The following is a 12,777-nucleotide window of genomic DNA, read 5'->3' on the forward strand; positions in this document are numbered from 1 at the left end:
CCAGAAGAGACATGAAAGGTGAAGTCTCATGTGAGATAACGTCAAAGGTATTTGTAACGCAACAGTAAACACACAGAATTGGCATTCACACAATCATTACAGTTGGCAACCGAGGACTTTCTATCAGAATATTACACTGAAGGTTGAAGGAACATTAAAATCATAGGAATGTTAGCAAGAAATCATAATTTATCAACAGGTATCACATGAGGTCAGTTACAGAGCTACGTCTGATACCTAAAACTAACTCATCACCTTCTCTTTCACTAATTCAAACTATGGTCCCTGAGTACAAATCAGCTTCCAAGACAGTCCAGAAATATCCTTGAAATGTACCAAAAATAAGATACCTTAGTGAATGGATAGAGAGACAGACAGATGGAGAGATGTATGATAAAACAAATACAGTAAAATGTTAATGGTAGAATCTAGGTGATGGGTATATAAGCATTCACTGCAAAATTCTTTCTACTTCTCTGTATGCTTAGAATTTTCATAATAAGATGTCGAATAGATCCATCTAAGCCATGTCCTTAAATACAGATCAATCCATTTATTAACTGAAGATCTTATCTTGTGATAGTTTGGGGAAAACAAAAATCCTGACATCATCCTTGCCCTCACAGAGCCCACAGTGTAGTGAACCACCGCCAGGCACACAGGGACACAGTGTTTCTAGTAATGTCTTCAAAACCATCTTTTTCATAGAATTTTAAAAATTACTTTAACTCTATGAATATCTTTCTATAAAAAAAAAAGTTTACCCAGGCATTTTCAAGTACTTAAAAAATATATACCTATGTTGCTGAAAGGAAAATGGCTCGTATATTTTAAAAAGAAAAACAAAACAATTTGAGTTATCACTTGTAGCTGAAACAACTATCAAGTGGAGGAAACTTTAACCCTCCCAGCATCCCAAGAAAGTCCACTCGCCACCCTTTCAAGTCTCTCTTCGTTGAAGACTTTATCCATGCCCGACAGCAGGTTTTAACATGGACCTGTTTGGTTTTTTTTTAATTTTTAATTTTTTTGGCTGTGTTGGGTCTTTGTCGCTGCGCGTGGGCCCTCTCTAGTTGCGGCGAGCGGGGGCTACTCTTTGTTGCGGTGCGTGGGCTCCTCATTGCTGTGGCTTCTCTGGTTGCAGAGCACGGGCTCTAGAGTGTGTGGGCTTCAGCAGCTGCAGCACGCAGGCTCAGTAGTTGCGGTGTGCGGGTTCTAGGGCACGCGGGCTTCAGTAGTTGTGGCGCGGGATCCGTAGTTGTGGCTCGCTGGCTCTAGAGAGCAGGCTCAGTAGTTGTGGCACACGGGCTTAGCTGCTCCGCGGCATGTGGGAATCTTCCCGGACCAGGGATCGAACCTGTGACCCCGGCATTGGTAGGCGGATTCTTAACCACTGCACCACCAGGGAAGTCCCAGACCTGTTTATTAAAACTTTTGCAGGACTCAGGAGGGAAAGAGAAACTAAATTTTTACTATTCATAAGTAGATTCAAGTAAAATACCAAAAGCATTTGATGTAGTGAGAATTTTGAAATAAGCTCAGAGAAGACAGTAAAACTTTAAATCAATTCCAGTGTAACCCAAAATAAGTCCTCAATAAATATTTACTGAAGGAGTAAATAACAGAGCATCAACAATGTCCTGAAGAGAATATCATTTTACCTACCACACTGAAAGGACTGACAACTTTTTAATAAAATAATAAAGTTCAACAATTTTTATGGGACATCAATTTAGCAGCTTTTAAATCTCCACCTTGTAAAAACCAGTTCTAAAATTAAACTGATAATTACAATAAGTTGTTTAAGTAACTGTACTTGTAACATAGGGTGCTCTGCTACACTATGTATACAATAACCCTATAGTAATAGAGTGCCAGGGTATATCATACAGTATAATATACTGTATTTGCAATATTTTTATAAGACAACAAGAATATCATCTGAATTCTTTTTTTCCTCAACCCTCCATATGATCTTCACAAGGCTCAAGTGGGGCAATTCTCCCCAGAATTTATTATGTCTACCAGTGTTCCCCAATCTCTACACACCATCGAGAATCTAGGAGGGACCCCACTTCTTTCTTTTTATTTATTTATTTGGCTGTGTTGGGTCTTCATTGATGCATGCGGGCTTTCTCTAGTTGCAGCGAGCCGGGGCTACTCCTTCGTTGCGGTACACGGGCCTCTCATTGTAGCAGCTTCTTCTGTTGCGCAGCACGGGCTCTAGGCGTGTGGGCCTCAGCAGTTGTGGCACGCAGGCTCAGCAGCTGTAGCGCACGGGCTTAGTTGCTCCACGGCATGTGGGATCTTCCCGGACCAGGGCTCAAACCCATGTACCCTGCATTGGCAGGCAGACTCCCAGCCACTGTGCCACCAAGGAAGCCCTCCACTTCTTTCTTAAACTTAAAAAAAATGGAGGGTCTCTTTGACTTTATCTAGAATCGATATAAATTAAATACTGTAACTAAAATCAAATCAAAACAACAGAACAAAATATCACTTTGGGGACTCCCCTGGTGGCGAAGTGGTTAAGAATCCACCTGCCAATGCAGAGGACACGGGTTCGAGCCCTAGTCCGGGAAGATCCCACATGCTGCAGAGCAACTAAGCCCATGTGCCACAACTACTGAGCCTGCGCCCCTGGAGCCCGTGCTCTGCAACAAGAGAAGCCACCGCAGTGAGAGACCCGCGCACCACAACGAAGCGTAGCCGCTCGCCGCAACTAGAGAAAGCCCACACACAGCAACGAAGACCCAACGCAGCCAATAAGTAAACAAATTAAATTAAAAAGAAAAAAAAGAAGCTGGGACTAGATGGGAGAAACAACTTGTAGGACTCACTACAGCTTCAGTTACTTTAACTGAAAGTTACTTGTAACTGAAAGCATCTCAATTTAGAAGGCTGCCAGGTGACTGCCAAGTCACTCCCGGATGAGGACCTCCTTCCCATGGGTGGCAGCCCACCCAGTATTTGTCTCTGTTAGAAAGCACATCATTCTGGAACAGAAGTCATCCCTTCATGCTCAGTGGATAATGAAGCTACCCACTGGCCCTATTTTTACCATCTAGGACCAAAGGAGGCAAGCATAAGCCAGCCTCCTCCTCATGACGTTTCACACTGTTTTCATGGAAAGCTATCACAACCGCCTGAGATTTCTTTTGTTTGAACTGCACATGCCTATGTTGTTTTGGTCATTTGCTCTTGCAATCCACTTACTGATCAACAGATCTTTATTCGGTGCCTACCACGTGGCATGCACTGTTAAGGCACTGGGCACGCAGCAGTGAATAAAATGGACACAAGTCCCTGTCCCGCAGAACTTATACTCTAGCAGAGGAAGCAGAGAAAACAGGATATACAAGTAATATACATGCTACATCAGCTGGTGACAGGAGCTCGAAGAAAAAGTGTCTATGTCAGATAGAGGTTGCACTTTTATACAAGGTGGCCAGAGAAAGCCTTTTTTTAAAAAAATTATTCATTCATCTCTAGTCGCAGTGAGCAGGGGCTACTCTTCGTTGCGGTGTGTGGGCCTCTTACTATTGCGGCCTCTCTTGTTGCGCAGCACAGGCTCAGTAGTTGTGGCTCACAGGCCCAGTTGCTCTGTGGCATGTGGGATCCTTCCAGCCCAGGGCTCGAACCCGTGTCCCCCGTACTGGCAGGCAGACTCTCAACCACTGCGCCACCAGGGAAGCCCCAGAGAAGGCCTTTTTGAGAAAGTGACGTGTGGATAAACAACTGAAGAGCTGAACAAAAAAGCCATGTGGACTTTAGCGTAGGAGAATTCTAGGCGAAGAAATAGCAAATAAAAAGGCCCCCACTAGGTACCATGCCTGGAATGTTCCAGGAACAGAGAGGAAGCCAGTATGGCTGAAGCAGAGGGCGCAAGAAGGGCAGTGAGAGAGGAGGGCAGGGCCGGGGCAGGGCCAGGTCACACGTGGCCTTGGGTCAAGGTGAGGACTCTGACTTTCATTCTGAGTGAGGCCGGGAGCTAACAGAAAATGATGTGACCTGTCTTACGAGGGGTTCGTTTTCTATTGTTTTGTTTAAACTTGTTTATTTAATAGATCCCTAAAAATCTGTTTATCCAACCTGCCAAGAGCATGGCTAATAATATCTACCTATTTATGATTATGAATAATGATGATTATATGAGAAACACAATCGGGACTTAACAGCAGAGAGGCGCACTGCCAAGAACTAACCATTCAGAGTCGCCCGAGTCTGTTGGTTTGTGATAGTAACTATCCTGCTTGCTGTAAAAAATAACGCTGCTGTCATACAATGCCGTACTTATGCTTTAGTGGGAGCCAGTATGGCCCTACACTGAGAACAGACTGAGGTGAAGCAAGGGTAGGCATGGAGAGACCAGTCTGGAGCCCACTCCAGTAATCCAGGCAAGATATGCTAGTGCCTTGAACCTGGAGAGGTGGTGAGATGAGAAGAGATGGTGAGAATCGGGTCTGGTTCTAAATTTTGCTGATAGACCTAGAGCTGGGGTCAGCAAGCTACAGTCCACAGGCCACTCTTACCTATTTTTGTAAATACAGTTTTATTGGAACACAGCAATGATCATTAGTTTATATATTGCCTATGGCTGCTTTTGTGCTACGGGGCAGAGAAGAATATTTGTGACAGAGACTGCACAGCCTGCAGAGCCAAAAATATTTACTATCTGGCCCTTTAGAGAAAGAGTGTGCTGACCCCCGATCCAGAATATGAGGTAGAAAGAAGAGAGAATGTTTTAGCCTTAAGTAACTAGAAAAAAAAAAGTTGTCATTTATTGAGAAGGGGTCCTAGGAAAAGACAAGACGTAAGGAAATATCAGGAGCTCAATTTTGGACGTGTTACCTGTGAGATGCGTAGTAGATGATGCGTGAGTCTGAGGTTCTAACGACAGGTCTGAGCTGGAGATATAAACTTAGGCATCATCAGATTAGAAATACCAACTAAACCCAGGAAGCTGGATAAAATCAATAAGAGAATAAGCATAGATGGAGAGGACAAGAGGTTAACTGAGTCCTGGAACCCTGACACTTCGAAGCCAGGGAAACGAAAAAGACTCATACAAAGAGCTAAGAAGGAACAGATGGAGACAGGACGAACACCAGGAGTGTGATGCTCCGGAGCCGAACAGACACCTCAAGGAGAATAAGGCCAAACCCACAGTGAATGGGGCTGACAAGTCAGATCAGACAGTGACTCAGAGCGGACCACGGGAGGCCTCACCTGACGGGATTCGACGCAGCAGAGGTACAAGGACAGAAGGAGGAGACTGAGGACAGGCAACTCTTTCCAGAAGTTCTGTTGTGAAGGGGTGCGGGGATGTGGGGTGGAAGCCGGCAGGGTATATGAGATCAAGAGAGTTCCTTTCTATTTACTCCCAAGAGGGGAGAAGGAAGAGCATGCACAATGGCTGTTAAAAGAAAAAATAAAAGGTTTCCACTTGAGATGGAAAACCAGATGAAGCAGGAGAGAGAGGAACTGTTGGAACAATGGCTCTGGATAGGTGAGAGGAGATGGGATGCGCGGCGCAGCCTGCAGTTAGGGCAGGGACAGTTCAAGCCCAACAAGAACTGGCCACACATTCGAGTAGGTGGGTGGAGGAATGATCGAAGCTTAAGGAGGTAAGTTCCCTTCATTTTGACCATTAGTTTAATCTTGCATTTTCAGATTATTTTATCTTAAAAAAAAGCATCAACCAAACTCATGAAATCAACAGAACCAAATTTAGTCTTAATCTCCTTGCCATCAGAGATAAAGACCTGACCCTGTTTGAAAAAAAAGATGAAAGCTGGGCTTCCCTGGTAGCGCAGTGGTTGAGAGTCCGCCTGCCGATGCAGGGGACACGGGTTCGTGCCCCGGTCCGGGAGGATCCCACGTGCCGCGGAGCGGCTGGGCCCGTGAGCCGTGGCCGCTGAGCCTGCGCGTCCAGAGCCTGTGCTCCACAACGGGAGAGGCCACAACAGCGAGAGGCCCGCGTACCGCAAAAAAAAAAAAAAAAAGATGAAAGCTATAGAAAGGAAAACAAGTAGCTTCAACAGATCACTATCAAAATGAATAGACATTAACAAAACACACTCTAATGATCTTAATCTTTAAACTACTGCTTGCAGGATTTTAAAAAGTTGCTGTTCAATTCAGCAATTGTTCAATTCATTTTATGTTGCTGTGGAAACGCCACAACTGTAAGCGTTAAGAGCAAGCTTACAGTTGTGGGAACGATAAATGTGTCCCAGGTGTGAAGGCAAGGCTTACCTGATGCACCTATGGGGGAGGTAGCTGGGGTCATGTTGTGGACATTGAGACCAAGACTCTGGGACGGGCCTGGGGCTGAGGCTGCTACAGGAGGCCCCGGAGGGCTCTCCCTCTGGGGAGAGGTGAGCGGGGTGTTTGGCTGGGAGGTCTGTCCACCAGCAAGTCGTGCCAGGCGCCTCCGTCGGATCTACAATGAGAGCGAAAGGGCATTTCATAACTGAACAGCAGAAACACAATTCTGCCAAAGAGCAACAACGTTAATGTTATCAATAAGCATACTAGAACTTGACAGCTAAATACGCCTTGAGAAAAAAGCACCCATTCGAGACAAGTGATAACTCTGTGTACCAGTATTTTTATAAGCTACCACCTCACATTTTAAAAACTGAATCTTTTTTTTTTTTTTTTGGCCACACCACACAGCTTGTGGGATCTTAGTTCCCTGATCAGGGACTGAACCCAGGCCCTCGGCAGTGAGAGCTCGGAGTCCTAACCACTGGACCACCAGGGAAGTCCCTAAAACCTGCATTGTAATCACCTTACCACCTCTGTTTACTGAATCTTCTTGAGTGACACTGTGAATTTGTAATAAGCATACAACACTTTTAAACACACTAAAGCTTGTTGTTACTGTAATAAAACTATATAAATTTGGTCATATTAATAGGTAGGATATGAAATAAATACAAGTCACTGAAAGTGAAATTAACAAAAGTTATATTAGGACAAATTTTACTCTCACTTTCAAGAACAAAATGATTAGATTTTTCTTACTTAATTTCAATAAAAACATAATCAACAACTTCCTCCTTATAATGACATCTCAGAGTTATGAAGTGATTACAAATATGTACCACAAAATCCCGGTGGATCACAGAAATGTTTTCCCCACATTTTGATAGTCACTAATTCATAACCAGGCAAAAAACTGAGCACCTGCCCTCCCAGGCAGTGGGCATACACAGCAATTACGATAAGGCTTCTGGCTCTAAGTAGGCATCAAAGAAGCAAACCAACTAGGTTGCTCACACTCTTTCCATTACGAATAAGTTAGATGAAAAAGTTAAATGACAACAAATGCTAACGGGGATGGACCTCATCTGAACTAAGAACCTATTTGCCATATTCTAACATTGTTGGAAATCTGCTCCTTCTATTGTTCAGACAAGAACATCCTGATTCTTGACCCCAAAGTTCAGAAGCCCCTCCCTGTGCCCCTGCTGTAAATACATCTATCGATGAATTTATACAAAATCCTGAAGTTGTTTGGTCACACAAAAAAAAACTTGTATAAATTATTTACTATTGTGATTAGATCTACACAAAGTTGTCTTTTCACTGTCTGTGTTTTGTTAACGTGAAATTAAATTGTAGTTATAAGTAAAAGTTGGCTGCCTAGGGAACAATAATTGTATATTCAGTTTAACAGAAATAAAAGAATATGTGTCTTAAAAAAAAAACAAACACCTCACTGAAAGAAGCTAACAAGTCGTTCTCTCAGGAATACTTCACTGGCGGGGGGGGGGGGGACAGGGGAGGGGGACAGACCAGAAACACCACCCCCAACCTGTTCCCAACGCAATTATCAAGCCAGAGACCCAGGGTCTGTGTTCCCAGCTTCTCTGCTGCCCTTCACCTCCTCAAACATAGACAATTTACCACCAAGTCCTGTTCCTTCTGCTGGAGTACACCCTCCCCGCTCAGCTCCTCTGCCACCACCCTCTCTCACCAGGACCTCTGCAAAAGCTTCCTAATGGATACGCCTGGGTCCACTCTGGCCTAGTGAGGGCAGAGGCCCCATCCACCTTTCTTTAAACACTTTCAAAGCTTTAGATTTCTGAAATGCAAAGCAAAACCACAATGAGCTAATACCTCACACCCATTAGGATGGCTACTATGAAAAAAACAATCAAAAACCCATAAAATAACAACTATTAGCAAGGGTGTAGAGAAACTGGAACCCCTGTACACTGTTGTTGGGAATGTAAAATGGTGCAGCCGCTATGGAAAACAGTATGGCAGTTCCTTAAGAAATTAAACATAGAATTACCATATGATCCAGTAATTCCATTCATAGGTATGTACCCAAAAGATCTGAAAGCAGGGACTCAAACATGTATTTGTTTACCCATGTTCATAGTAAAATTATTTCCAAAAGCCAAAAGGTGGAAGCAACCCAAATGTCTATTAATAGATAAATAAAATGTGCTCTAAACATAAATGGAATATTATTCAACCTTAAAAAGGAAATTCTGACTGCAACACAATGAGCCCCAAGCACTTTATGCTAAGTGAAATAAGGGCAGTCACAAAAAGACAAATACTGTATGATTCCACTTACATGAGGCACCTAGACTAGTCAAATTTCATAGAGGCAGAAAGTAGAATGGTGGTTGCCAAGAGCTAGGGAGATTTTTTTTTTAATCTAAGTATAGAATAAAATCCTAAATGATAAGAAAGCATGTATCACCTAGATTCCTCTGCAACCCATTCCCCACACAGCAATCACAGTAATTCTTTAAAAACACAAATCACGAGGCTTCCCGGGTGGCGCAGTGGTGACGAATCCGCCTGTCAATGCAGGCGACACGGGTTCGAGCCCTGGTCCGGGAAGATCCTATGTGCTGCGGAGCAACTAAGCCCGTGCGCCACAACTACTGAGCCTGCGCTCTAGAGCCCACAGCCACAACTACTGAAACCTGCGTGCCACAACTACTGAAGCCCGCGCACCTAGAGCCTGTGCTCCACAACAAGAGAAGCCACCGCAATGAGAAGCCCATGCACCGCAGGGAAGAGTAGCCCCCGCTCGCCGCAACTAGAGAGAACCTGCGCACAGCAACAAAGACCTAACATAGCCATAAAGAAAGAAAGAAAAGCCAGACATGAAAAAGCAAACACTGCATGATTCCATTTTGATAAATTTCAAAAACAAGAAAAACTAAACTGTAACATTAGTCAAGATAGTGGTTACCTTTGGCAGGGGGTGCAGGGGTACAAGGAGGATGGCTGGGGGAGGCATGAGCGGGTGTCTCGGGTGCTGGTAATGGTCTTTTGTCTTTTTTAACGAGATGCTAGTTTCACAGGTGTGTCCGCCCTGTGACAATTCATTGGGTTGTATACTTACAACTGTGGGTAGTGAGTTCACGGGTGTTCATCATATTACTCTTCATAACTTATACGTTAAATATAGTCTTTTACATGTTTCAAATAGGATATAATTTTTTTTTTTTTTTTTGCCATGGCTCACAGGCCCAGCTGCTCCGTGGCATGTGGGATCTTCCCAGACCGGGGCACGAACCTGTGTCCCCTGCATCGGCAGGTGGATTCTCAACCACTGTGCCACCAGGGAAGCCCCAAATAGGATATAATTTTAAAAAATAAATCCTACTTATCCCTCAAGGCCCACTGGAAATGCTACAGTCTTTATGAGGATTCTCCATTTTTTTTAAATTTAGTGTAAATTAAAATACCTTACACAAACACTGTGCTTACTACCTGATACTGAAATTAAGGCAGTATTTTCATTTTAAAATGTGTTTGTGTATACACACCAATACAACAGAAGAGACTTTAAATTTTCAAGGAAACCAGCATTTGGGGATTTGCTAGAAGTTAAGTTTCATTACTTTAGAGGCAGCTAAACTTAAGAGCCCGTGCTTGACTTGAAATTCAAATGCAACCTTTACTACTAACTCACTACCTAAGTGGGTTCAAGACAAGTCACCTGACCTCTCTGGGCTTCCAGTTCCGAATCTGTACAATGGGGATAAACAGTGCCTTCCTCAGAGAATTGTGAGAAAACTACCACTTTGCCCTGTTCTCTAATTCATTTTATGTTCACGGCTCTTAACTGACCTACTACACATGTGATGTTTCTTTTTTTTTTAATTAATTAATTAATTTATTTTTTAGCTGCATTGGGTCTTCGTTGCTGTGTGTTGCTGGGCTTTCTCTAGTTGCGGTGAGCGGGGGCTACTCTTCATTGAGGCGCGCGGGCTTCTCATTGCAGCGACTTCTCTTTTTGCGGAGCATGGGCTCTAGGCACGTGGGATTCAGTAGCTGTGACACACAGGCTCAGTAGTTGTGCCTCATGGGCTCTAGAGCGCAGGCTCAGTAGTCGGGGCGCATGGGCTTAGTTGCTCCGCGGCATGTGAGATCTTCCCGGACCAGGGCTCGAACCCATGTCCCCTGCACTGGCAGGCGGATTCTTAACCACTGCACCACCAGGAAAGCCCTGTGATGTTCCTTTGTGTATTGCTTGTTTACCATCCCCCTACTTTAAGTTTCTTCAGGCCCGGGCTTTTCTCATTTTCTCTGATGGCTCACCTGTGCCTAGAAGAGTGCCTGGCACATAGTAGGTGCTCTTTAAATATGTGCTGAATGAATTAAAGAATAAATGAAAACTATCAGAAAATGCATTGCACGTAAAATTTACTGTTTAGGGAATGATAATATTATCTTTGAAAAAGCACACACATTGCTTTTGAAAAAAATATGAAGCCACTTTAAATCTGGGTGCCGGGCTTCCCTGGTGGTGCAATGGTTGAGGGTCCGCCTGCCGATGCAGGGGACACGGGTTCGTGCCCCGGTCCGGGAAGATCCCACATGCCGCAGAGCAGCTGGGCCCGTGGGCCATGGCCGCTGAGCCTGCACGTCCGGAGCCTGTGCTCCGCAACGGGAGAGGCCACAGTGGTGAGAGGTCCGCGTACCGCGAAAAAAAAAACAAAACAAAACTAGGTGCCAAGTTCAGCCTGAGATGTTACATTCAGATGTCCTCCTCAGTGATATAAACATAGAATAAATGTCCTGACTCACTGTAATACGGGCTTGAAGGAAATTTTCCAAGAAGAAAGATTTCCACCGTGCTGGGATTCCCTAATCCCTCCCCACCACCACTCCACAAACACAGGTTTAAAAAAAAGAATAAGAATCAAGACTTTGTGAAATATACTGTGGACCAGGAAGGGAGATGGAGGAGTGGAGTAAGGAAAAGAGACAGGTCTACGCATAACATGAGCTGGTAGGAGGAGACTGGCAGAACCTGTCCTGACCCCCCATCTTAAAAACCTGCCGGGAAGGGAAGAAACAGCCATGGATGGGGCAGTGCTCTGGGCGGCCCCACTGCAATGCTCTCAGTAGAAGACAGTGCCCTTCAGTGGACTGACCACTTTCCACCATGGTGGTGGCTCTGAACTGGCCTAGCAGCCTGAGGACCCTGGGAATTTCTGGATTGGAGACTCTCAAGAGAATGGCTTTGAGCAATCGCAGGTATGAAGGTCTACCTAATTAATTTGACTATTAAGAGGCGTGATCTCACTTTCATCACAAGCAAAACGTATGAGACACAAACTAAAAATAGTCCCAACACACCAAAGTATTATTAAACGTTTTCGTCTTTGCCTACTCTATACATAAGCAGGTAAGACCGGTAGAAAGTCTTTTAAGTTAAGCGGAAGTCCTTTTTAAAAGAACTGTCTTCCTAGATGTCACAGAGAGTAAAAACCCAAGAGCATAAAAAAGGAACTTCCAATTCCTCAACTTACGACCTAACCACAACTCAAACCCAAACATACTGATCATGAAATCTCATTCCTAGAGTTTTTCTTGTCTTGACTGTTTCAGTTCTTATTTCACAAATGACATTAAAATAGGGGTTTCCCGGGAATTCCCTGACGGTCCAATGGTTAAGACTCAGTGCTTTCACTGCTGTGGGCCTGGGTTCCCCTGCAGGGGGCACAGGTTCAATCCTTGGTCAGGGAACTAAGATCCTGCAAGCCACACGGTACAGCCGAAAAAATAATAATAATAGAATTTAAAAAGGATAAAAAATAAATAAAATAGAGGTTTCCCTGGAATTGTTTTATCTTGATGCAGCATTTCCTACCCTCACGTTTCTGACTAACTAAAAATAGATTCAAAACAGCCTCTGTTCAAAACAGCAAGGGCCACTGTGGTGACATGAGGCAGAAGCTAAGACAGGATGGGCCAAACTGATCCTCCTATTTTTAGCGTTTGTGTGGGGAAAAATAAATCCAAAAGGCACTGTTTTAAATTTAGTAAACAGTCATTCTACAAAAGCATCTTACTTTTCCAAATTATTAAATTCTAAAATATTAAATTCTAACATAAAGAAAAACATTTTCAAATATTTACTCTTTGGGATGGTGTCCTTCTAGAGATATCTCCTGTTTTGATTATTACTGTAGGTTTTATTTTCTTTTTTAATAGCTGGTCATATCTAAAAGTTATTAAATGCTATGACAATTTCACAATATGCCTATATCTAAGCCCAACAATATATCTCAAAGTAAATACATTCAAATCTGAACACCACAGCTCTGAGATCTAAAATTCACAAGTTTCCTTTTTTAAATTCACAATTTTAAATTAATTTTCACTTAAACCTCCAAAAGTCTTGTCACTTAAATCCCCCCCATTTAAAAAGAATATATTAAACTCAGACTGTCACTGTCACCCTATATACATGAGGCCAAAAATACGAAAAAATGCTTTTTCTTT

General features: G+C 43.5%; 1 protein-coding gene across 3 annotated transcripts in view; it reads right to left on the reverse strand.

Moving 5' to 3' along the window:
• The window catches only part of UBE4B (ubiquitination factor E4B), a 111,335-nt gene that overhangs the window by 75,776 nt on the left and 22,782 nt on the right, over positions 1-12,777 (reverse strand). For all 3 annotated transcript variants that reach the window (XM_060141497.1, XM_060141496.1, XM_060141498.1), the window contains exon 2: positions 6,259-6,445. In XM_060141497.1, the coding sequence (XP_059997480.1) occupies positions 6,259-6,445 (187 nt within the window). The remainder of the gene's footprint in view (positions 1-6,258; positions 6,446-12,777) is intronic.

This window comes from Lagenorhynchus albirostris, chromosome 2 (assembly GCF_949774975.1).
Source record: "Lagenorhynchus albirostris chromosome 2, mLagAlb1.1, whole genome shotgun sequence".
Lineage (NCBI taxonomy): Eukaryota > Metazoa > Chordata > Mammalia > Artiodactyla > Delphinidae > Lagenorhynchus > Lagenorhynchus albirostris.